The 27976-nt window shown below is 41.3% G+C and overlaps 1 protein-coding gene across 1 annotated transcript in view; it reads right to left on the reverse strand.

Annotated features, from left to right (window-relative positions):
• Positions 1-809: 809 nt before the first annotated feature.
• LOC142095460 (uncharacterized) overlaps positions 810-27976 on the reverse strand; it is a 43460-nt gene continuing 16293 nt past the window's right edge. Inside the window, exons 8-12 of the mRNA XM_075178406.1 lie at positions 18817-18913; positions 8807-8942; positions 7092-7189; positions 6774-6885; positions 810-3300 (exon numbers count right to left, since the gene is read on the reverse strand). Coding sequence (XP_075034507.1) covers positions 2489-3300; positions 6774-6885; positions 7092-7189; positions 8807-8942; positions 18817-18913 — 1255 coding nt within the window. The 3' untranslated portion in view covers positions 810-2488. The remainder of the gene's footprint in view (positions 3301-6773; positions 6886-7091; positions 7190-8806; positions 8943-18816; positions 18914-27976) is intronic.

Consider the following 27976-nt stretch of genomic DNA (forward strand, 5'->3'; position numbering starts at 1 on the left):
CACCTTACCTATCTACAATCTGTACATTGGACCCCCATACCCTCCAGAATGCAATTCAAATTACTCACCCTCTCCAACAAAGTCCTAACAACCAACAACCCTTAATATATCTCAAACTTCCTGTGCCTCCTTTCGTACATTCACCTCTTTCATGTACAAGACTTTTCCCACGCTGCTACCTACCTATAGAATGATCACATCTAATCAGGCTTCAAATCTTTAACTTTACCCCAAGCCATGTATAATGGAATACAAGCATGGGGTCCAAGTATTGCCGCTTTTAAAGCGACATTTTCACTGTGTCCATAGTAAATGACGTAATTTGGGTACTGTAGCCGTTTAGCCCATTCGGATTTTACACTGGACGGTGATTTAAAGTTTCGGAAAAACTTCATGTCTGTTATATGGTAAATAGTGATTTTATTATTGCCGGGCTTATACCCATCGTTATTCTCCCATCGTTTAAAACTTTGTCGGCTTTTACATTGCTGTTCTTCTGTACTCCACCCCTTGTTCTGTTTGTATAATTTGTTTTTTTGTACGATTTGTTACACTGACTCTCAGGCACTGCAGGGTTTTGTGGCACCTTATAAATAAATGAGGATGATGGTTCTTGAAGAAGTCCCAGCAGTTTTGTTACTAGCACATAAGAGCCTAGTGTACGGATGATGCTGCAGGAACAGAAACACATTCCTTTCTGTACTGGAAAGAGACTCAGACCAGAACTGAAGTGATTATTACATTTTGCATAAGGCAAGATTCCAGGGTAATAAGATAATTAAAATCTCAGTTAACACTTAATGTCTGTATATGTTTATTATAATAACTGATAGTTCTCTCCTAACATTTATATATAGGTAACTTCTTTTATGTTTTTTTTTATTTCCAGCATTTTGTAGTAAAATTTTACAGAACAAACCAGGATATAAATACAATGCTGTCAGTACAATAATCCTGTAGAATATACAAGAGACACAATATTGCCACATTATGAAAACAATATGTAACAAAAGCCCCAATATAAAAGTAATAACCAGGAAAACAATACTATCTAGTAAAACATATGACTAAATAAAACATTAAAAACCAAAGTATAGCACACATATGGCCTGCTCAGACCCGAATATCAGGCCTGGACAACATGTGGGCCTCTACAAATACCAGTATGGCCTAAGTTATTGGCTGGCTATCTTGTGACAAAACATACTGGGGCTTGTATTTTTATAACATCTGGAGAGCCATAGGTTGGCTAGGCATGCCTTATACTATATCAGGAAAGGTAACTAGGACAACAGATCAGTGCAGAACCCATTTTATGGTTTGAAATACTTTGTTTCATGAGATTATTACTCTGGATAAACACTTTTCACTTACAAATATAGCAACAGGTTTCTGTATGGATAATCTGATGTTTTACTAAGATTTGATTTCTGTGTAAAACATTTCCGACATTCAGAACATAAAAAGACATATCTAATAAATTGGCATTACTTACTTTGAAAAAAGGGGCTTTAGAACTGACCTAGTCACTACTTATAAATATACCCAAGGTCAATAAAAAAAGAGATTTCTAATAAGCTTTTTATACCAAGGACCAGGCACAAGAGGCATCAACTGCATCTGGCAAGGTTAGTAAGACTAAGAAAATCTCTGCAATGTAAGTTATGATGGTACATTTTTTAACAGAATTTAAAAGTAGATTTGATGCCTTTTTAACAAGAAAGCTTTACATATTCAATTGTTGGGTTGATTGAGTGTGACAGTCCTATCAAAATGGCCACTGAGCTCTATTTTTGTTGTATTCATACTTTTCTGTGTGTATTGTAAAATGCTTATCTGATCGTAGGCTGGACCAAGACATCTCCACATATCATGCCAGGGCAGTGTCTCAGATACTTCTGTACATGAGTGAGAATATAGTCTTTCTTACCAGTAATGTACCAATAGAGAGTTTGAAAATATGTTTATACCCTTATATGTAAGTTGACTCTAAGACCCTTTGTTCTCTGAGTATAAATCTGGAATGCAGCCAGAGAGACCCTGGTCTCATGACTGGACCTTGATGAAGAAAGGTGCCTATTGTTTTTCCAGCTTTCATGTGAAAGAGGGGTCCTGGAAATTGCCTGCTACTTGAACAAATTGGAAGCTAATATTTGATTTACGTTTATGTTATGTTCATTGTAAAAATAAAGGTAAACGTCACAATAAATCTTGCATTCATGAGTCATTAACTCTTTGAAACGGAAAGAACCTCATTCTACCTGGAACACTGATCCAAATAATTAATCTGATTTCCGTTTATTGATTTCTTCCCCTACTGTGAGAACAATTTTGCAACTGTTCACTGAGCTTTTGCTTTGCCTTCTTATGGATAAACAGCATTAACAAATAATAGGTTTACCCTGATGAACTGTTTTACATCAAGATTCCTTTTTTCTACCTATAATTGATTGAAAATATTTCCACAGTCGAGAAATGGAACATAGTTTTACCTGTGAGTTTTCTGGTGTTCAACAAGAGTTGACTTCTGTGTAAAACATCTCCCACAGTCAGAACAAGAAAATGGCTTTTCACCTGTGTGAATTCTCTGATGTTTGACAAGATCGGATTTCTCTGCAAAACATTTTCCACATTCTAGACATGAAAATGGCTTCTCACCTGTATGAATTCTTTGGTGTTTAACAAGATTAGTTTTATGTGAAAAACTCTTACCACAATCGGAACAAAGAAAAGGCTTCTCACGCGTGTGAATTCTTTGATGTGCTACAACACTCGATTTCTGTGTAAAGCATTTCCCACAATCAGGGCATGAAAATGGCTTCTCACCTGTGTGAATTCTCCGATGATCAATTAAAGTGGACTTATTGGCAAAACATTTGCCACATTCAGGACATGAAAATGGCTTCTCACCTGTGTGAATTCTCTGATGTGCAACAAGATTGGATGGGTGTGCAAAACTTTTCCCACATTGAGAACAAATAAATGACTCCTTAGGAGCGTGTACTCTGAGATGGCGAACAAGAATTGACCCGTGTTTAAAACATTTCCCACATTCAGAACATGAAAATGGCTTCTCAACTGAACGGATTTTGTGTAGTGAATTAGCATTATGGGTATCATGAGAACATCTTCCATGTGCTGAAGGATCAGATGATATATCTGCACTGAGTAGTACAGGATGTGTACTTGGAGTAATAGTGTTTGCTCCTGGAGAATGTTGTGTTATTTTATTAGTTTTCATTTCACAGTCTGGAGCTAAAAGATGATGTTCTGAGGTAATCCTGTTGTTCTTTCCATCTGCTGGAAAGAAAATAAATCTATGTAAGTGTGAGTACATCCATTAGAAATTAATTTAATATTTACAATTTCCCTCTAAGGTGATGAAAGTGTATCTTTATTGGCAATCTGCATAGATCCTAAATCTAGCATTTTTTTTTTTTATATCCCCAAGCTCTTAGTCAAAGCCAGTGAGCATGATAAAATGTCCTAGGGGGGAAATGTATCAAGCTACAATTTTTGGGGAGGTTTCTAAAGCGCCGCACTTTGCCAGAGATTTTAACCTCCAAACCACCGGACGTATTATACAGCGGTTTTGAGAGTTCTCAAATCGTCAGCAATGTCCAGCGATTTTGAAACATCACATGAGGTTTAGAAAAAAACGTCATTATAGAAAGTGTTTAAAAAAGAAAAATCCCTCCCCAATCTTAAATGGGCCATACTACTTAGCATCAGTCCAGGACCTCTAGGGGGGCAATTCTTTCCCACCCCTTTAGACCGCTGGTCTAATACTAAACAGGCAGGTACCAAGGAAAGAAAACTCAAATTCACACTGGGAAGGCTCATGCCCTTTATAAGGCCTAGCAGGCTCAGTGTAGTCTGCTTACTTAATCTGCAACTCTCTGCCTAGTTAAACACTACTTGTATTATACCTGACCTTTTTATCTACTATGTTGCTGTCCCTGCATTTGGGCATAATAAAGTCATGGTTGATATATATACACCAGTCTGCACAGTCCTGTCTCAACCCCTGCCCTGGGTGGGATAGAGTCAAGTATTGACCCTTAAGACAAAGTAATGCCAACATGGAGACCCTCATACAACAGCTCATTTTATATATTACAAGACTGGATGCTTGTGATAACAGCAAGAACTACAGTAGGCGCAGATGGAGTACAAGACCAAACATATTTGAGATCTTCTTGCGCAGTTCAAACAGAAGAAAGCTAAGCATCAAGAGGCGGTGCGAAAAATTAGGGCTGAGACAACCAACTCAGTCTTCAGAGATGCTGGAGACTGCCCTGATGTCTAAGATAAAGGACAGAGGCATTCCTGTTGAATTTATAACCACAGTTGAGTAGCGTTAGCCCAGGCCTGTCCCACAAGTTCCTGGGGAACAAGTGAAGCACATGTGGCCTATTTGGGTTTGGCAGCTGAAGACACTGGGGAGTATAAAAAGGTCAAAGCAGCTTGTTTTGATAGTCTCTTTCTCATACAAGAAACATTTCAGCAATGTTACAGAGCAGACATTTTATCTACTGAGCCTTGCAAAAGAAACCATTGAGCAAGCCACAACTGGTGGCAAAGCGCATTTGAATTTACCTACACACACACACACACCACACGGATTACCCAGGACGCAGTTTGATCAACTGATTTATTTCAATTTATTGTTTATATATTTTTTATTTTTATATATTTTATGCTTTTATTCTATTTATTTATCTCCGTATTCTTAGTATATCCTTCCTTTTAATCTTTACTTTTATTCCACCTATAGATCTATTCATTATATTAATTCTTATTCTGTACAACTATACTAATATTAATTGCCAATGTCATTATTATTTTTCTTACATCCAGCACTTAAAGAACCTTTTCACCAATATTAGCTCACTATCATTCTAATTCTCAAAGCCTTTCTAACTTTAGTAGAAGCAGAAACTCCAACACCAAGCTCTTCCCAAACTGGAGCACCCTCAAGAGTCTTGCAGACTTTTTAAGCAGTCCAAAATTCCCACCCTGCCAGGTCACCTCACATTCCCATGGTATAGGAATGGCTAGGATACTCCTAGGTCTTGGATGGGACAGCTGATGAAATGCAGTGCACACATTATCATCTCTCCTGCCGAGTAGGTGCCCACTTGTCTGGTTTAGTCCACAGGGGAAAAAAATAGCTTGTATCATTGAATGGGGGCACATCCCTATACTCCAGCCTCAAGGATACCCCATCTGTGGAAACCTCCATTATGCAAGCCCTCAGTGCGGCTAAAAAATAAGTCACAGACGTGGCAGAGCTGCTGGAAGAGATGCTTATATGGGACCCTTGCCCTGATGGGGGCCTGACCTGGTCCAGGGTCTGTTCCTTCCCCCTCTGATTCATGAGCTCCATTATGTCAGGATGCTCCCAATCCCATTGCACAAGTCTTTGTATTAATACATCCCTTGTTTCAGGCATCCGATACAAAAATAAAACAAACAGCCATTCCACTCCATTGAACCAGGAGATTTTTTGTATAAAAAGATGCACCAGAGAAAATCTTCACTCCAGCCAAGCAGCTGTCAAATGTCAAGCTCAGAACACCTGGATCCACGCAAGAAGTCTTATGCTCTTCTCCAGGGCAGTAAAGGTTACTTGCCACCAAAGAGCTTATTAACCTAAAACCGCCAGATTCAACATTTGTAGTGCGTTGTATGAAAATATGGCTTTTCAGACGGTAAGAGTTGCCCCACATAAGGCTGTATGAGCATTTCACATTGGACACACAATAAAATCCCTTCTCTTGCCTCCACCTACATTGCTGCAGAACTAGAAGCAGGTACAGGAGGTCTACATTTCTTACTTGACTTGTCTTTTGCACCTATTCTATATGGACAGGACATTCTTCATATAAAGATAATACATGGACTATAGACGGTAATCAAGTGTAACCAATTTGACTAAATGCTGGATCATATTAATGGTGATGATGATGATAAAGGGTCTTTGATATGGAGTAAGGCTTAAAATTGCTAGAATAGCATTAATAAAGTTTTGGTAAGCTCAGAGGATTAATGTCTTTTTTATATATTTGTCTGCGCACAATGTTTTAAAATAATGTTTAGACGTAAATTTGCAAGATGTTTTTGTTAAAATACTATCTTGTATTAAAATAATAAATCTTATTACTTTATTTATATATGTGTATTAGGATATATGGACTTGTCACAAATCTTACAAAAGAGAGCACGTGTTCTCCTACTGAATGGAACTTCAATAAACAAACAAACTTCTGATCAATCAACACTCAAATATTCTTCCGTATGATATTTCCACCTTACCAATCAGGTAACCTATCTTTCCAATCTGTATTTGCTCTGTGGTGATGTAATCCTTTTGAGTTTTAAAAGGATTACATTGATGCATGCTTGATAAAGGGCCCTGATACTTCCCGAAACATTGCTGTAAATAGGCAGTTTTCATATATCAAAATTGCTTCGGCAGACAAACTTTTTAGTTAAAATTGTTCGAGAACAGTAAAACCCAGGAAGTCTTATTTGTTTACTATGTGGAGAATATTGCAATGTCCACAATATTGGAAGTCAGCACGTTGCAATTCATGAATTTTTCAATGATAAGTGCAGTACATACAAAGAAATGTCGCTATACCTTTACATAGAAATGACGTATTATAAAAGGATCAGTCAGACAGAGCAGGGTGTAGTATAAGAGATTGCAGTAATGACTGAACAAGGAGAGTAAGTGACTCTTTCCTGTATCATTGTTTATTACTCACCTGTGCGGACACCTGTCCGGAATTCCTCCGCCTTACACTGCTGATCACCCCTCACATACATCTCTTCTTCTCCCTCTATGTCTTCTACTTTAATAACAATCAGGTCTTCACACTAAAAAATGATGAAAGTAATGAACTGAAACAACATGGTGCTCTGACTTATACATCAGATCATTACGGTAAACTGCCAATAAAACAATAAAAATAACACTGAATTGAAAATAAAAAAAAAGATCAATTTTTAACATGAACAAAACTTCTGTACAGTTGCAGTGTAGAATTACTTTGGTATTTAGTGAGAACTGCAATTCTATATACCTGATAATCCTGTGGGTTATTGAAATCTTCCTCTGTATCATCCTCAGAAGAGAGAGGACGGGGACATCTCTCTGGAGTGTTTCTGTTACTGGATCCTTCTGTAAGAGACATACATTGTATATATGTGTAAATTAGATGATGACTGTGTGACATATGGGCATACTCTGCCACCCTGTCGGTAACCAATTTGTATGCAGTTTAACTATTAGCCAGCAAGTGTTGTCACTGGTGACTTCCACCAGCAGTGTTTGATTACCAGAAACTTATCGACCAACATGGTGCCCTAAGATGTGGGAGGGTATAGCTGGCACCACATGGCCCATTCACCGGCCTCTGGAAGTGCTAACCCTTCTGGGCAGTGTGTAAAGCTGCTGCAGAACCTCATTGCTGGCTACTGTAAATAATTTCTCTTGATCGCTTGCTTTAGATCACTACTGCTGGGTAGAGGTAGAGTGCTGAGGTAGGATGCTGGGCTCAACGTAGGACAGGTGACAGATGGATTATTGTGATAGCTCGAATCTGCAAGATGTTTATTGCTCAATAGCTCTTACAATAGATATTACACAGGGCTTGATTGTAGTAATGTTACAAGTACATGGGCTTCAAGCCCTCCTTTTATGCAGTTACAGACACACATCTTGGAGGGGATACACTAGTCCACTCTCCCTTAACCAACCATGACTAATGCTCTTATTTATCACAAGGATTATTCGGGGACATTCATTATACTTTAGCATTTTCAGTGGCAGGGGTTGTATTCACTCCCTGGTCCATGTGCAGTCAGTCATGGGGTGTTCAGCCTTTTCTCTGCCCTAGCTGCACAATTGTACGATTTTAGCATTAAATCTCCCACCCATACTGAACTCCAGGGGCTAAATCTATTAATCTGTCCTTCTGGCAAATCAACAATATTCAGTTACTTTGTCGGGCAAATTTAAAACTGCAATGTGTTTAAAAACTAGCCTTTAAACACATTGCTGTTTTAAATTTACCTGGCAAAGTGGCCGAATATCGGTGACTGGCCAGAAGGACAGATTAATACATTTACCCCCAGGTCTTGGATCTTGGGCCACCTTCATGGTGGCTACCTGCGGTTGGAATTCATATGTTGGGGAGACCCCTTGCTGATTTAATAGAATCTGGCTGGCACTATTAGAATGAGCTCTGGCACTGCTGCTCTGCAATTTAGGTCAGAGGATGGGTGTATGGCAGCACAAACACTGTTAGTTCCCCACGACCAGCAACCATTGCTCCTGCAGACTCCATCAGAACCCTGCGTGGTACTACAGTGAAATGTCCGAGAGATTGTACCTGTACTTGGAACTGGAGATCCACACAGGACCACTAGGGTAAGTGCTCTCTATTTTTTAAAATGTTTAAATATATTATGCATACATATATTTCCTACACAAGGCAGACTGTGTCAGCAATTTAAGCTAAAACATTTTCTTACGCACCTGCGGATCAGAGGTGAAAAGGACTCAGCCACAGTGTGCATCTAGGTCCTCAATACTGCGCTCTCCTATTTAACAAAGTAAGATAGCTCTCTCTCTCTCTCTCTCTCTCTCTCTCTCTGTCTGTGTGTGTATGTTAGGGAATTTAGACTGTAAGCTCCAATGGGGCAGGGACTGATGTGAATGAGTTCTCTGTACAGCGCTGCAGAATCAGTGGCGCTATATAAATAAATGGTGATGATGATGATGATAGCCTCTTACCAAGTGATGTGAGGGGCTGGCGATTCTCCATCATGAAGTCCTTGTACAGACCCCTGTGTCCCTCTAAATACTCCCACTCCTCCATGGAGAAATAGACAGTGACATCCTGACACCTTATAGGAACCTGACACACACAATGATACAGTCATCACCCAGACACATCCCCTGGTGTTACTGTATAATGTCCCATTCCCAGCAGTCACCTCTCCAGTCAGCAGCTGAATGATCTTGTTGGTGAGTTCTAGAATCCTCTGGTCATTGTTTCTCTCATGTATCAGTGAGTGATGTGGAGGTTCCATGATGGGGCTCTGGGTCCTGCTCAATCCTTCTGATACATGGAGATGGCTGCTGGGTGTCACACACTCTCCAGATGTCTTCTTCACTACTGTGTAATCCTGTGTAATGAAAACATCACTATGAATAGACTTTTTAAACTTTTACGTAACAGTCATGTGGCAATGAAATGGATAAGTGATGTTAAAAACAATCCCAGAATCCCTCACCTCTCCAGTCAGCAGGTAGATGATCTCCAGGGTGAGATTTAATAACCTCTCAGTCATGTGACTCCTGTTCTTGTCCATCCTGAAGACTCTGAGAATGGGCTCTGGTTCTGGATGAAGTGACCCCAAGGTGAAGTTCTAGTTTGAAGGCATAACATTTTTATATATAATGAGGAGACTGTGAGATGTTATATATCATCATGGATAGAACTGTGTTTTCTGATATATACTGAGGAAGCTGTGTGAGCCTATGTATACTAGGGTGGATTTGTGGAATTTAATATGTATTAGGGGGGAGCTTTGTGAGCCAATATATACAGTGGAGGGGAGGCATGTGATCTGAATTTATGTACTGGGCAGGGAGCCGACTGAGTTGATATATACTGGGAAGGGGCAGTGCGGTCCCATGTATACCAGTCCCATGTAGACCGGTGGAAGGGGCAGTGCGGTCCCATGTAGACCGGTGGAAGGGGCAGTGCGGTCCCATGTAGACCGGTGGAAGGGGCAGTGCGGTCCCATGTAGACCGGTGGAAGGGGCAGTGCGGTCCCATGTAGACCGGTGGAAGGGGCAGTGCGGTCCCATGTAGACCGGTGGAAGGGGCAGTGCGGTCCCATGTAGACCGGTGGAAGGGGCAGTGCGGTCCCATGTAGACCGGTGGAAGGGGCAGTGCGGTCCCATGTAGACCGGTGGAAGGGGCAGTGCGGTCCCATGTAGACCGGTGGAAGGGGCAGTGCGGTCCCATGTAGACCGGTGGAAGGGGCAGTGCGGTCCCATGTAGACCGGTGGAAGGGGCAGTGCGGTCCCATGTAGACCGGTGGAAGGGGCAGTGCGGTCCCATGTATACCGGTGGAAGGGGCAGTGCGGTCCCATGTATACCGGTGGAAGGGGCAGTGCGGTCCCATGTATACCGGTGGAAGGGACAGTACGATTAATTGAGTGATAATATAAAAGATGTAAGAATGAAGGGGATAATAATATAGGAGGTGTAGGGATAAGTGGGATGAAAGTATAGAAGGTGAATGAGAATACATATAGAATGTGTTGGAATAATGGGATAATATGGACGCTGTATTAATGGGATAATATGGAAGATGCTTTAATTCAATGATAATATAGACTATGTAGGAACGAGTGGAATGATAACATTGGGGGTGTAAGAATGAATCAATGGAATGGTAATTTGGAAGGCATGGAATGACATGAGCTGTGAGTAGAATAGAATTTGGGGTGTAATTAGGAGAATGGAGACAGGGGACACAGGTGGAGACTAAGACCAGAGAATTACAGGATACAATAAATGAATTGGATGAATCACAATGGTAATATCATTGAATATTCATTATTATTCATTAATATTCATGAGTTGAACACCAGCACTCACCTGCAGCACTTTCTCACTCTCACAAACCGGAAGTGACTACTCGCTCTCTATCATTTCCGGTTGGACTTTGGTAAAAGATGGAACGAGCGGCTCACACGTCCGGGCAATAACAAAAGAAAGAAGCGTTGGTACACACCTTGTCCCCCTCAGGCCGGGGCTCCTTTGTATTGTGTTCAGTGCGATGGCCAGACATGGAATGCGATGACGTCACCCTCCTTTGGCTATAATAGCAGGGAGTTAATCGCTAATTACTGTCAGCGCAAGGCGAGTGGCGGCCATTTTCTTGTAGAACAGTTTTTCTTCGGATAGGAAGATGAAATACGCGCACTCTCACTCGAGTCACAATTTCATTCAGTAAATAAGAGAAGGGAATTACTACAATAATATTCACTGCCTACCTATTAATTTACAGTAAGTGTAGATGTAATATCGTATTGCAAATCATTTTCCAACGACCAGTGTTTATTAGTGGCGACCATTTTCTTATGGTTCACCAAAAGACTAATAGGTAAACTAAAAAAAACATTCTCCTAAAGTCTGTGTACCTGATACATGGCCACATGTCACATAATATACTTCTCTGTATACATGATAGAAAACCCCCCATTGACCCCTTTCCTATGTAAATGGCTACAAGTAAAATCTCTACATATAGCTGTATAAATCCTCATCTTTAATTCATACTTGCCAACATTGGCAATTAGTGCAATGGGAGAAGGGCGTGTTGGGGTGGGGCCACGATTGACGTGTAATTCGCGTCATTAAATCCCATCCTCCCCCCGCCACCGTACTATATAGTTTTTGGGGAATCGGGAGGTTTGCCTGCTCTCCCGGGAGTGCGGGAGGACTTCCAGAAATTTGGGAGTAGGCAAAGCAACTATGTTTTATTTACATAACTATAACTCCCAGAAACCCCTCCGTGCTCTAAATACACGATTGTAACACATAGAATATCCTACCCTATCTACATGCTTGCAATTCCCAGAACTGCAGTGTCCTGCAATGTGTGGGTAACTACAACAACCAGAACTACATGGTCCATCTCAGCGATGGGCAACACCTAGGGCCATTTGAGTCCACCAGTGCCTTCACTTGTGGCCCGCAAGCCCCTTCTTAACTATGTCATAAGATTTGTTTGTTATTACGTGCACTACTTGTTTAAAATGTTTGCTAATATGTTATTGTATAGGTCTCTCTCTTTGATTAAATGTATTGTTTTAACTTGTTACTGAGATTAATAGTAATGTGCGGCCCTTTTGAAGGTAAGAGGGATGCACCTTGCTGTCCTTGAAGTGTATCGGGTTGTTCATCCCTAGTCTATCTACTCTCTGTCTCTTGATGTAGAAGTAAATCTGGAGGATCTGTGTTGCTGAATTTACGTAATAACTGTGATTATACACTCACAGCTATCATCATCTGTTTATTTATATAGCGCCACTAATTCTGCAGCACTGATAGAGCACATAGGAACACTGCAAGTATGATTTAACAGTGTTCTCCCCAGCACCTATTTTCCGGGTGCTGCACCCGGCTGTTTTTACTTGCCACCCGCCACGGAGCTCAACAGAGTCCTATTATAATAGAATAAACCACTGTTTCTCCTGTTAGAACAGGCTCTATGTGAGCAATACAGCCAGCAGTATGTGTTATACCACTGACCACCAGTCTGACCAGTCCTGGCAGGTGTGGGCAATAACCACCAACATTTTTCATTGTCATTGCAAAGTTTTGCAACTGCCCCCACCCGGCTGCTTCTTAATACCATCCGGCTGGCAACATTTTCTGGAGAGATCACTGTTTTAAGATTCAAAATCTGCTTGTTTTTCCCCATTTCCATGTGAACATGGAACACCCAGTGCTGTCCATCAGTTATAGATGTCTCTCTACGGGACTTATTTAAAATTAGGTGTATTATTCAAGTGTTGTGCTTCTGTTCCTTTCTGCTTCTCCTTAGCTGATTGGATTGTGTGAAATGCTGAGCTCAGCTGACTTTTTTATGACAGATTTGTTATATATATATACATGTACAGAGCTCACATTAGGGACCAGGATCAGTGTCCTCAGAATGAACAAGGATATTACATCTCACCCTGGAGATTAACTACATGCTGACTGAAGGGCTGAGGGATTCTGGCAATACTGGGCATAGAACCGTGGCATTGCACTTATCACATTTACCACAAGAGATCTGCAGAGTATCAATATGCAGTATAAAGTCTTGCCAAATATAACATCTGCTCGCAAAAGATCTGTAGTAAATTAGTTCAATTGACGATGGGTAGTAAGTAAACTTGTTTGGTTTTATGTTTTTTGGGGGATTAATTGTGGTATACAAAAATTAAATTTGAAAAAAAGAGCAAAAAGCTATAAAAACAAAACTAGCTCAGAAGTTTTGTTATATCTGATTTCCCCATATAAGGCAGGCCATTATATATAAATTAATGTTCAATTAACTAGAAACATTTTAGAACACTTATAGATGTCTGTTTTAAATCATTTCAATGTGAATCCAGACTATGGATTAAATAGATTTAGTAAAAGTTAACTATGGCACACTAGTTGTCTCTGTAGAGCAATATTGTCTCTTCCACTGCTCAGGACCACACAGTTGTGAAAAAGACTTCCAAGAGGCGTACAGCACCCAGAATTAGTCCCTGTGTATCAGGGGTATTAATCAGGACCCAGAGCCCCCATCACGGAGCCTCCACCTCACTCACTGATACATGAGAGAAACAATGACCAGAGGATTCTAGAACTCACCAACAAGATCATTCAGCTGCTGACTGGAGAGGTGACTGCTGGGAATGGGACATTATACAGTAACACCAGGGGATGTGTCTGGGTGATGACTGTATCATTGTGTGTGTCAGGTTCCTATAAGGTGTCAGGATGTCACTGTCTATTTCTCCATGGAGGAGTGGGAGTATTTAGAGGAACACAAGGGTCTGTACAAGAACGTGATGATCATCAGTGATGAGAATCAGTAAGTAATGAGTAAGAGGAGGGTTAATTACAGTTTGGTCTGTGTATATGACTATGTCATCACTATGTATATCAATACATTATTGCAGTGTGATTTTGACTTGTGAAGTAAAATGGGTGAAAGATCAAATAACAAAGCATTTCAATATACAATACTTGGCCAAAAGTATGTGGACACCCCTTCTAATAAGTGTTTGGTCATTTCAGCCACATTCATTGCTAACTGGTGCATACAATCAAGCTTGCAGCCATATATCTCCATAGTCAAACATTGGTTGTAATGAAGAGCTCAGTGACTTTCTACATAGTAGAATGCCACCATTCCAACGAGTCAGTTTGTCAAATTTCTGCAATGCTAGAGCTTCCCCGGTCAACTGTAAATGCTGTTATTGTGCAGTGGAATTTCTAATAGCAACAACAGCCCAGCCGCGAAGCACTAGGCCACAAAAGCTCAGAGACCTGGACTGCCGAGTGCTGAAGCGTGTAAACATCGCCTGTCCTTTGTTTCAACACTCACTACTGAGTTCCAAACTGCTTCCGGTGGCAACATCCACACAAGAAATGTTCATCAAGAGCTTCATGGATTGGATTTTCATGGCCAAGCAGTTGCACAGAAGCTTTAGATTATCATGCACAATGCCAAACGTCGACTGGAGTGGTGTAAAGCACACTGCCATTAGACTCTGAAGCAGTGGAATTATGTTCTCTTTATTGACTAATCACGTTTCACCATCTGGCAGGTAGAATGGTTGTCCTCAATCAAAAAAAAAAAAAATTGAACAGCACTTGAGTCTCAAACTATGATTCACTAAGATTCACTGGTGGTGGTACATGAAAAACAATTTATTAATTAAGAATAAAATATATGATAAGTATATGTCAATGTCATCCTGAGTATAGTAATCCAAACATCTTAATGAAAAATAACAACAGCTCCTAATAAGCATCTTGAGCCCAATTCATCTTTGGACGTAAGTCCTTCTTGCCTACCGTGAAACAGCTCTGCGCTTGCTCAGAAAAATACCTTGCGCAAATGATCGCAATTTATGTCTGAACACAAATGACAAGCTTCAACTTGAAGAGTGGAACGAGGAAGGAATGGGTGAATGAAAGTAGGCAATTGTACAGTAGGGGCGTGCCAAGGCGTGGGTTTCTCTTAAGTATGTGTTCTTTTGTCTTATCATTTGCACCAGCTACAGAGCAGGTGTAAGTGCCGTTTGATAATGATGACTTACATGGCATTGTCTTTGTTTTAAAAATAAAAATAGCAAAGAACATTTCTGTGCAAGTAAGCGAGAATATAACCATGCATTGTATGTACAGTACACATTAAGAACATCCTGATTTATGTATATATTGCTGAACAATATATATTTTTTTAATGATTATAGTATAGAATTAAGAGATCCCCATCATTTGGGATGAGATGCTCTCAGCCAAGATATCTGATCCTTCTCCTGTCCACATGCTCTCACCCAGATTACCCATGATCCTCTCCTTGCACTTTAGTTATAATACCAGTGTGTGATATTCAGTTGATTGTAGATTAAATACTTAATTTGCTTCGCCAGAATCCAAGAGCTGTCAACATCTTGTAATGATGTCTTCAGTTTCTGTGGCAACTACTTTTTGGAAAAAAATGTGCTTTCCCAAGACACCCAGTGGTGATGCAGATGAGTCCGCACAACATTTTGATATTTGCTCTGCTGTAAAAGAATTGGCCAAAAATCGTGACAGCTCTGGCCTAAAATGAACTACTAATTCCATTAAGAAGGCCATTATCGGCAATTACATCATAGTACACAGACTTCTATGATGGTGGATTCCAGTGGGGATGAATTAGTATTGTTTGAGGAAGAATAGCACTGAACCCTGCCACCTCTCCTGTTTCTGAGTGAGCTATGTTACAATAAAATGTAACTGCAGATTTAGACCAAGACTGTCAGCCCTATTATTTCTATCTCAGAAATTACAATTAGCAATAGAGCAATGGAGCTCTTCTCTTTGGGTGTTACCTATGTAATGCAGTAGAATTTGCCTGCAAATTCTACAGACAAGCCTGCTTGTCTTTCTCTTCATCAATGACTTAGCAATTGTGCACTCGTCTTTGGGTGTATATTACACCCAAACCTTATTAGTGCAAATTAGGAAAAATACAGTTGAATCCCTGCTAGACCCTCTACCATCCTTTGCATGTTAATAGTAGGATTGGTTGGAGTTATGGGCAACGTCACAAATTTTTTGGTCAAATCTTTCAAACCAGCCCAGATGTCAAACTGTTGTCTGCCACCTGCGTCATCCCTGCTTGTGTTTGGAAAGTGTAAATTGATGCCAGAACCTCACGTGCCAGAACTGCTGCCACTGGTACCACATGCAGGACTTATACAATCAACCGAATCCTCATCAGCGCCCTCGTCGGCTACCCAAATCTCCCCCTCATCCTCTTCTAATTCCAAAGTGTCATCCTCGCTTGGTGTATCAACGGCTACACTCGGGCTGTTCAGGCACACAGCATCAGAAATGCTGAAAGGGCCCTTATTTATGGGTACACTATCAGAATGGTCACGATTACACATACCACTCGTGGATGGACTCTCCTCAGGGTTTGGTGTAATTTCTGATTCTGAGCATACATTTTCCTCTAATGCCTTACTGTGTTCTTGCAGCTCGGCTTTCACACGTAACAGTTCTTGTGCACGACTTTTGGACTCCAAATTACTTGGTCTTGCTTGCTCACGAGTGACCTTACAAGAAGAAGGCTCAGTAACATTTTTAGATCTGGTAGGAATAGAGAAAGGCGAAGGCCTCATTCTTTCTTTGCCACCGTGTGTGTAGAATGGCATGTTGGCACTATCTATTTAAAATATTAAATAGATAGTGCTGCTAGATAACACTTTCAACACCAGAAAAATTGTTGTTTCACACTTGCGAATATGGGACACCCCAAAGCACTTGTAGTGCAAAATATGAAATAGATAGTGCTGCTAGATAATACTTTCAGCACCAGAAAAATTGTTTGTTCACACTGGGGAACATGGGACACCCCAAAGCACTTGTAGTGCAAAATCCAAACTTTAGGACTGCTGGTATATTTTTATTTCTGCAGCCAGAAAATAGTTTCTGGAGGAGGGAATATGACACCCCAAACAGTTGGTAATGTTTGCAAAAATGTTTCCTCTATCCTCCTCTCTTCCTGCTAGAAGAATTGCAAGAATAATTGCTCTGTCCCTGCTCTAATGCTGCCTGCGACCTAACCCTTCTCTCTCCCTCTGTCAAATGGTGATGGATTGCTGTGGAAGCGGGTATTTAAGGATTTCAAATATCGCGAGAACCGAGCTCCGATGACGTCACAATGACGTTTTGCCTCGATTTTGAATCCGAATTGGCGCCAGAGTACCGAGCCTGCTCGGCTCGGTACTTGGATAGGTGAAGTTCGGGCGGGTTCGGTTCTTGAGGAACAATCACCTATTAAATACATACACAGCCAAGTTAAGGTTACTCTCACTGACTGGCAGATTGGGAGGTGGAAGAGCAGGAAGGGGATGGAAGAATGTATGTAATGTATGTATGGCTGGTGAAACTCCGATCAGCTGTACAAAGTGTAAGGTCCGCAATAAGCGGCCCCATAATGCTGCTGCCCTAGATGCAACAACAGCGTATAATAACAGCCATTACCTGCCAATGACTCCTCTAGCTACACACAGCATCTACATTCCACCCGCATTCCGGCTTCTCAGATGGAACGCACGGACCGGAAATACTGCAGTACCATTGTCCGGATCAGACAGAGGGAGGAGGAGGCTGTTGCTGGTGTAAGGAGGGAAACTACATAAACATTTCCTGCATATAATCTCACTGTTGATGTCACTTATTGTGTATAATATGAAAGGTGAGGACATGGACAAATACATAGTATATGCAGTGACTATACAGATAGACACTGAGGAAATCCTATAAATCACATTTACTCATGTCCAGCATCTCTGAGTCACTTATCTGTATTACTGTCACCACATTTTTTCATATAAAATCCACATAATCTTATTGCACACACTCATGGCACACGTGTACAGTTGTTTTATATGAATAGGGTGCAAAATAATCTAGTGCCAGATTTAATGTGTAATCATCCATAACCTCTTTACAGCCCATTCGTGTGGCATGACCAGAAAACAGACCTTACTCTGACAGTTACAATAGTCCATAGCGCCCAACTGTTCTGCTTTAGTTGGACTGTTCCTTGTTTGTCCTGATTTCCAGTTTCTGGTGTGCAGTCCAATTCAAGAGGATTTTGAGAGGGCTGGGTGCGTGCCTAGCGCTTTAGACATGGCAACACCCCATATGACATGGCCACATCACCAAGCCCCAATTCCAGAGAAGGCCCATGTTGGGATACGGACCCCTGTGTGAAGTAAACACTTAAGTTTCTTCCAAGGTCTAACTCACAGCTGGGATTTAAACCTAGTGAAGCAGGATATAAAAAAATACAATTCTCTACAAATGAAAGTCCTACAAGGCCCAATGTCCACCCCAACCCTGGACTCACTTAGAATATCTGCAGCCTCAGTTCTCTTTATATACATTTGTTTCTCATCAGTCTCTGGCTGTGTAACCACACTAGGATGTGCTTTGTGAAAACACACAATGCATATGCAGCATCAGATGAAATATCCAGTGTTTTCACAGACTTCTGCCACCACCTCCTGCACTGCACAGATAAGACCAAGCCTGGAAATGTGCCCTCTCCTTTGATTCAAGGGAACATGGAGCAGGGGCTCTATGAAATATTACCTGTAGCTGTACAGCTAGTACCAAGCACAGTTGGTGCGGGTTCCACTGGCAAACTGGTGCCTGGCTGATTTGCTCTGTGACCAGGGAGTTCTGTATTTGTATGTATGTATGCTCCTCCCTGCAACATAGCAACGAATAATAAACTAATATGACTACAAACTAACAATTGTACAGTGCATAATATAGTCCCATTAAACAACAATTTTCCAGATTATAATATAGATCCTGTAATGCAGTTACATGAGACAAAGATAATGTAGCAACCTAGTATCCAGCAAACAATGATAGTGATTGTGTCATGGTGGTAATTGTTCCCCAGGGAGAACCACTTGGTTGGGGTAGCTGTCAAACACACCATGTCCGCCCCGAGCCGCTTATTCCTGAGAGGAGGGGTCATGAGGGACGATGCTGAATTCAATCGGTTGGAGAAAGTAGAATAACGAGGGACGAATCTGAAGTCGATGAACAGGCAAACAAAACAAGGCTCAATGAAGCATCAGCAGAATCCAAATTTTACTCATGCAACGCTTAGTAGGAGCATGAGCTTTATATACAGATGTTGCGTCTTAGGACTAGATTTACTAAACTGCGGGTTTGAAACTTTTCAAACCCGCAGTTTAGTAAATATACCCCTTAGACCTGATTGACTTGACCTTTAGTAGAAGTGCTGATGATGTAGGTGAGGTCTCTTAGACCTGTTTGTCTTTTTCATTAGCAAAACACTAATTATGCAGCGTTACAGTTGTCAGTGTTGATGGTACACTGCCACGTGTTGTCGTCGCACCCCCTCTCCTACGACATTTTAATTTGGTGAGCCTGAAGAATTTGGTTTGGATTGGTCCCACAAGCTATTGGGACCAATCCTCTTGGGCCCTTGTCATCAGTGAATATTTCAATTTCACTTCACATAGGGTTCATCTCACACATTCATGTAACTCAACACAAAAGGAATAACCACAGACACAGAAATATAACAATTAATTAAGAGATACAGCCTTTACTTAACTTAGGTTATTAAACATATATAAGGAGTTGGAAGAGCTTAAGGGCATTCATTCTATGGGGAGACGTATGTGGGGTTAGACGTGTGTGATTTCTACACTAAGTGGGATTTTCTCACAAAGTGGACGAAAATGCACAGTTAGACAACACAGTTGGCCAAACATTGGACTACATTTGACTTGATTTTACTCCCAGCAATAAGCTACATCTGCCACAGCCTATTTCTGCACTACTTGTCTATTTATATGGAAGACTGCTAACAGGTAATTCTTAAAATACCCTTGCTTTTTGCTTTTACCCCTTTTATCACAATGTTTCACAAATTGCTTTTCTTAGTCTCATTTCATGGCATGATCTTTAGGACTGTGTCATCTTTCACCCCTCCACCAACACACAAATTTGTTCATATTGCACCTGCATTACTCCACTTACCTCTATTTAACACCCATGAACTGTTATCCTATTTATTATCTCTAACAAGTACAGCCTCCACCTGTCGCCAGAAAATAAAAGGCCACACATCTTACAATCCCCTTGCCTATCTTTCGCTCACTCTGCTTCTATTAGCTGGTGATATATCACCTAATCCAGGTCCCCCACACTCCTCACACACACATACATCTGAGCACTACCGTTCTATAGCAAACCTCAAACACATCACCTGTCTCCCCTGTCTTCCTAAGTCCTTTAAATGTGCCCTTTGGAATGCACGCTCTGTTTGTAACAAACTTACCTCCATTCATGATCTCTTCCTCTCAAAAAACCTCAACCTTCTGGCAATAACAGAGACATGGCTCATGCAATCAGACACTGCCTCACCTGCAGCACTTTCACATGGTGGCCTCCATCTCACCCACACCTCCAGACCTGAAGGCAGACAAGGAGGTGGGGTTGGACTACTTCTCTCCCCACAGTGCACATACACAGTTCTACCAAATGTCCCATCATTCACGTTCACATCTTTTAAAGTACATGCTATTCACATTTTTAATCCATTCTCCCTACGTGTTGCGGTGATCTATTGTCCCCCTGGAGCACACCAACAATTTATTGAGGATTGGTTCCCTCACTTCTTATCTTCAGACATCCCCACCATCATCATGGGTGACTTCAACATCCCCATTGATTACCCAACTTCCAAAGCTGCTTCCAAACTACTCTCTCTAACATCCTCACTTGACCTCTCCCAGTGGATTGAATCATCTACTCATAAGGATAGCCACTGCCTTGATCTTGTTTTCTCTAGACTATGCTCAGTTTCTAATTTTATTAATACACCCTTCCCCCTCTCGGATCATCACCTTATCAGCTACACTCTCACCCCCACTGCTCTAACCTCTCTACTGTCTAACTCAACCAATCCTCCTCATACTCGTAGAAATCTTAATTCTATTAATCTTCAACAATTTTCCACCTCTCTCCAACACCTTCTCTCCCCTATCTCTACATTCTCATCCCCTGAGATGGCAGTACCTCATTTTCACCTAACCTTAGCAACGGCCCTTGATCAAGTGGCTCCAGCGACACTACATACTACACGTCGACTTCGATGTCAACCGTGGCACACCAAAGCAACACGAAATCTTCAAAAACTGTCCCGTAAAGCAGAACGTCACTGGCGTAAATCTCGAAGCTCTAATGACTTCTTCACATATACTTCTGTCTACCACTCCTATTGAAAAGCTCTGGACACTGCAAAACAAACATACTTTCAATCTCTTATCTATGCTCAGGCTTCTAACCCCAAACGCCTTTTCAAGACATTTAATCATCTTCTCAATCCTCCCACCCCGAACCCTCCATCTACTATCAGTGCTCAGGATCTTGCTTCCTACTTCAAGGACAAGATTGACAAGATCAGACTAGAAATGGTATCCTCTTCCTCAACAAGCCATCAGCTCAATTCCATCCCACTACCATCTGACACCCTCTCTTCATTTGACCCCACAAATGAAGAGGAAATTTCTATGCTCTTCTTATCTTCCTACTCTACCTCCTGTCCTCTTGATCCTATTCCCTCGCAAATTGGTAGATCCCTGTCTTCTGTGCTCATTTCACCTCTAACTCAAATCTGTAATCTCTCACTCTCTACTGACATCTTTCCATCACTATACAAGCATGCAGTGATTACTCCTATTCTAAAAAAACAAAACTCCGACCCAAACTCTCTCTCAAATTACCGTCCCATCTCTCAGCTCCCTTGCCCCTCCAAGCTTCTAGAGAGACTTGCCTACACTCGCCTCACACGCTTTCTTTCCGCAAACAACCTGTTGGATCCTCTTCAGTCTGGCTTTCGTTCTCAACACTCCACAGAGACTGCGCTGACCAAGGTTGTTAATGATCTGATCACTGCTAAGACTGAACGCCATTACTCTCTCCTAATTCTCCTGGATCTCTCGGCTGTATTTGACACCGTTGACCACTCTCTTCTCATACAAACGCTGCAATCCCTAGGTCTTCAAGACACAGTTCTATCCTGGTTCTCATCCTACCTCTCTAATCGCTCTTTCACTGTTAATTTCTCCGGAGCCACCTCTGCTCCGCTTCCCCTATCAGTTGGAGTACCACAAGGCTCGGTGCTAGGTCCTCTGCTGTTCTCTATCTATACCGCTTCTCTTGGAAATCTAATAAGTTCCTTTGGCTTTCAGTATCATCTCTATGCGGATGATACCCAAATCTATCTATCCTCTCCTGATATCTCGACATCTGTGTTGTCCCGTGTAACTGACTGTCTTTCTGCCATATCATCTTGGATGTCCTCTCGTCAACTCAAACTTAATCTTTCTAAAACAGAGTTAATAATATTCCCACCCGCCAACAAGAGCATACCTGACATTTCTATCTCTGTTGATAACATGACCATAAATCCCACCCCACAAGCTCGCTGCCTAGGTGTAATCCTTGATTCACGCCTATCCTTTGTTCCCCACATTGACTCTATATCTAAATCATGTTACATACATCTAAAGAACATTTCCAGAATCTGCACATATCTCACACAAGACACTGCTAAAACCTTAATTATTGCACTAATCATCTCCCGCATTGACTATTGCCATTCCCTCCTTACTGGTCTTCCCAAAAACAGACTCAAACCCCTAAAATCTATTTTGCATGCTTCGGCAAGACTGATTTTCCTTGCAAATAGCTATTCCTCTGTTGAATCACTCTGTATGTCTCTACACTGGCTGCCTGTCTTCTACCGAATCCAATATAAAATACTTTTACTAACCTACAAGGCCATCAACAAAGCTGCACCAACATACATCTCCTCTCTTGTCTCAAAATATCTCCCAACTCGGCAACTCCGTTCTGCAAAAGATCTGCGTCTCTCATCCACCCTCATTACATCCTCCCATTCCCGGTTACAGGACTTTTTTCGGGCTGCACCCACTCTATGGAACTCTCTCCCTCGCACAATAAGACTCTCCTCTGGTCTACAAACTTTCAAGCGTTCTCTGAAAACCTACCTATTCAGACAAGCTTATAATATTCCTCAACCACCCTCTTAACCTCACTACCTTTAGCCTGTTACACAATTTCACAGAAGACAACTACCCCCGGACCAACATTGTTGTGTGACAGGATCATTTAGCTTATGAGTCACCTTACCTTTGCAGTCTGGCTGGGCCATGATGCAAAATGTATACTTAACCTCATGTGTCAATCTCCCATTGTCCCATAGATTGTAAGCTTGTGAGCAGGGCCTTCTCACCTCTTTGTCTGTTTTACCCAGTTTGTTTATTAGTTTTACGTTTGTCCCCAATTGTAAAGCGCTACGGAATATGTTGGCGCTATATAAATAAATGATGATGATGATGATGAAGGGCATCCAGATGTGGTCCACTGTAGAGATTTTCAAGGCACTCGATCAGTTATTTATACCCCAATATACCCATATACTTCACACTCCAATCACCACCGGCATATGGCAGCAGGACCACGCAGCAACGGCCAATTCCGTCTTTATTTCATCCAAGGCTACAGACTGTCTCAAAAGAAGTTCTGGTCCAATATATAGTCATGACAGAAAATGATGTGTGTGGAGATATATATATATATATATAGAGAGAGAGAGAGAGAGAGAGAGAGAGATGGAAACTATCAGTTTAGTCTACAATAAAGCCCCCCTCATATTTATTATATATCTCTCTCTCTCTCTCTCTCTATATATATATATATATATATATATATATATATGTATTTATATATATATAACCTAACCAGTCCGGCGTAGGTGTCAAAGGTGCATCAGGTGCTGTTAAAATTCTGCAGCAGACTACAAAGAAATGGTGTGATGAGTGCAGTGTGGAAGAACTTGACTGGGCCACACAGGGCCCTGACCTCAACCCGATCAAACACCTTTGGGATGAACTGGAATGGAGATTGCGAGCCAAGCCTTCTCGTCCAACATCAGTGGCTGACCTCATAAATTTTGTTAAAAAAAAAACAACTTGTACATATTTTACACAAGTGAGAAGCTGCGTTTTAGGTATCTCCGCCAGAAGTGGTTGACGTGCCATGTCTGACAGGCATGCCGGGGGTTGTCGACCCCTGGTGTAGAACCCTGCCACTCTAGTAATAAGAATGTGTCTCAGGAAAGCGATAGAGGCATCCCATTGTGTGGGCTGGCTCCAACATCTGCATTTGTCAAATGTAAGTTTCAGGGTTTCTTTCCGGGTGCTTATTGCACAACCCACAAAGTATTACCTTCTATAATCCATGTTTGAGGAGACCTCTATATACATTTGTAATCAGTGGATCCAGCCACATGATGTCTCATCAATATGTACCATCTCCATAAGCTATGCTGATAATATATCCATAAGCAATTTATATAACATGTTTCCTATGCATATGTGCGAAAAATCACACTCTGTTTAATGGATTTGTCATATATTTGCAATGTTTTAGAGGAGACTTAAACATGTATAGCATTTATTACTTTTGACAAAAAGGGCAATAAAATAGATGTAAAACACATTAGCATTCCAGGACACCTCCTGCCCTGATGTTGGAGAGGGGGGGGGGGGGTAAAAGTGCTGCAATTGTCAGTCTTTGGGGATCAGTCTTCTACTGATAATTGTCAAACCCTGTCAACAGGTGGCAGATTGCATGAGTGTAATTTTACTGTATTGTATGCTTTATATTTATATTGCTGTAGATCAATTTGTTTTCACCAGTTTTTCAATAAGTGTTGTGGTTTTGCTTACATATTTCTCTCCATTTACTAACATTCTGTCTTTGTGTTACTAAATGATGAATGTGCCAGATATCTGTAGAGAATTCTTTGGATGTGGGCAGCACGGTGGCTTAGTGGTTAGCACTTCTGCCTCACAGCGCTGGGGTCATGAGTTCAATTCCAGACCATGGTGTTATCTGTGTGGAGTTTGTATGTTCTCTCCGTGTTTGCGTGGGTTTCCTTCGGATGCTCCGGTTATCTCCCACACTCCAAAAATATACTGGTAGGTTAATTGACCCTAGTCTCTGTCTCTCTATCTGTGTGTATATTAAGGAATTTAGACTGTAAGCTCCAATGGGGCAGGGACTGATGTGAATGAGTTCTCTGTACAGCGCTGCGGAATTAGTGGCGCTATATAAATGGTGATGATGATGGTTTACAGAAATTCTGATTAAATTCAGTTGTGATTCCAGTTTGGGATCAGACAGCAACTGAAATTCCTAAGAGTGTCGGCTCTTCAACTAAATTGTAGTCAAATTTAGACAAACCAGGTGGTTTTGTTTTGATTAACTCTTTCACATCCACATCTCATGCATGCCCAGGTGAGACTTGCCGTGGCAAATTGTAGGCAGCTTGTGGGATATTTATTTAAGAAAGCTAGTCTGTGTTTCCACTCGCAGGGATCACACAAATTCACCAACACAAAGCTTAAAATATTTTAAGACACATTGCCTAGTCGGCCAGGCCTGATACTATATCATAGTTGCATACAGTTGTTCTGTGATAGGTTGTGAAACGCATACATGTAAATTTTAAAGCAAAGACTATGCCTGGTCAGTCATCACTATCAGTTGGCATTTACACCACTGCCCTGTAGTGGGTGTAAATAATATGGCTGAAACCAAGCATACTAACGAGAAACCCAGGACTTGAATTGTCCGTATCTGCATTGGAACGCCCTTACTTAGTCCGTCACTTCCCCCCTGCTCTGTCTCTTAAGTCGTAGGGAGTCGTGTCAATTGCGTTCATTGGCATAATGGCCCATGCAGCTGGGCACACTTTTCACACTACCTGGTTAAAACTTGCCTTGGTTGTCAATACACCTCTCCCGTGAACTTCCCATTCACACTGGTATATGTATCAGGTAAAGTGTGTGGGATTGAAGATGTTAGAACATTTCTGATCTGTTGGTTGTGAAGGGTGTAAGTCCTCAGAATGGTGGCTGCAGATGTGTTACCATACATGTCACAATACGTGGGCTACCTACTGGCTATTCATCCTTGCCACCCAGCCTGGAGTGTATGTAAGTTTATCGGCAATGACAGTGACTAGATCAGCAGATCCAGATTTATACTTTGGCCCTTTCCTGCAAATATCTGAATAAAGAATGTTAAGTTTATTGAAAACCAAGAACTTTAGCACTTTTAAGAACAATTTACACCTTCACACTTCATGATTATAAACTTGCAACAAGTAAATTAATATAACAATATACACACACTTAAAGCCAGTCCCTGGGACACATTCTGTGAAATAACTAATCTTGTTCACTCTAAGGGGGGAATTCAATTGCTGGCGCTGTGGCACACGGGTAATGCGACACGCACATTGTTGGCAGGTATGGTACAAATCTCCACTCATTTGTCCTTGCACCTCCTGAGTGGATATTTGTCAAATCTCCGCTGAGAAGTGTCTCGTGGACGTTCCAGAGACATTTTGCAGTTAAGTGAATTCCCCCCTTACTGCCAGCGAGGCAGAGGTCCAGCTAACATTAACTCTTTTCTTGGCATGCACACTTTGTAACCAAGACAGTTTTTGGGGATTAAATACAGCACCTTATGATTTACCCTATATTTCCTCTCGTGCCAGGATCTATCACAGCCCTGTGGGAACAGTAATCCCTTGCGAGTCACTATTATATAGAAGTCCTCAGTGGTAAAATCTAATCGCCTGCCACAAGATAGGAACCCTAAATTTTCTTCCTTTGCTCATCACCACTTCAGGGAGGTGAAAAGTTATAAGCCACGACAACAATGTCAGAATAAATGTGCCTACCACTTCCAAACAGTCCTTTTGCACTTTTAGGAACAAGGAAGGGAGGTCAAATAAAAAAATCTACTATTGTCAAGATCAGCCCCCATTGATACCAGAAGGGACAGAATCATAGATCAGTGGGTGTTGGATGGACATTGTAAGAAATGGGTACGAGATAGTTTCATCACTATCCCAAAGGGTACTACTTTGTTCAGTCTAAAGCTTCATCAACCAGGGCAGAATTGGTAATCTTACAAAATAGTCTACAAACATTAAGAGAGACCCATGCAATTTCTTTTGTTTCTGACAATCAAAAAGGCACAGGTTTCTATTCCAGACTTTTCCTCTTCATAAAGTCATCAGAGGGTTTTCACACTCTTCTGGATTAGAAGAGGCTCAGCAAGTTTGTCCATAATAGACATTTCTACATGGGAGTCTGTGAATTCCATCCTCACGACCTTCGACAATGGAGACTTTCTCACATTCATAGCTCTTCCAGATGCCTCTTTTTATTTCGCAATAGTGGTTCATCACAGGAAGTTTCTCAGATTCTGGGTCCTAGGTCAACTTTCAGTTCACATGCCTGACATTTGGGATGATAACATCTTCAAGGCCTTTTACCGAGGTACTAACCAGTTGTATGGCAGAAGAGAGGAAATTATTAATTAAAATATGGCCTAATCCGGAAGATTCCTGTTGTGTGGGAATCAGAACAGTGTCAGTTGCAGGACTGCTGAAGTGACAGTTTGGGAATAACATGGCTGGATTGTGAACAAGAAAAAATGTCATCACATCACATACAATAGTAACAATATTAAGTGTCTGCAGGCAACAGTGAAGCATGGTGGAGGTTCCTTACAAGTTTGGGGCTGTATTTCAGTAAATGGAGTTGGGGATTTATTAAGGATTAATGGTGTCCTCAAGGCAAGGCTTAAAAATACAGACAGGTAATTATCCATCATGCAATACCATCAGGGATGCGTCTGACTGGTTCCAAATTTATTCTACAGCAGGATAAGGACCCCGAACATACAGCCAATGTCATTAAGAACTTTCTTCATCGTAAAGAAGAACAAGGATTCCTGGAAGTGATAATATGGCCCCCACAGAGCCCTGATCTCAACATCATCGAGTCTGTCTGGGATTACATGAAGAGACAGAAGGATTTGAGCAAGCCTACATCCACACAAGATCTGTGGTTAGTTCTCCAAGATGTTTGAAACAACTTCCCTGTCAAGTTCCTTCAAAAACTGTGTGCAAGTGTACCTAGAATAATTGGTGCATTGATGCTGTTTTG

Source organism: Mixophyes fleayi, chromosome 6 (genome assembly GCF_038048845.1).
Source record: "Mixophyes fleayi isolate aMixFle1 chromosome 6, aMixFle1.hap1, whole genome shotgun sequence".
Lineage (NCBI taxonomy): Eukaryota > Metazoa > Chordata > Amphibia > Anura > Limnodynastidae > Mixophyes > Mixophyes fleayi.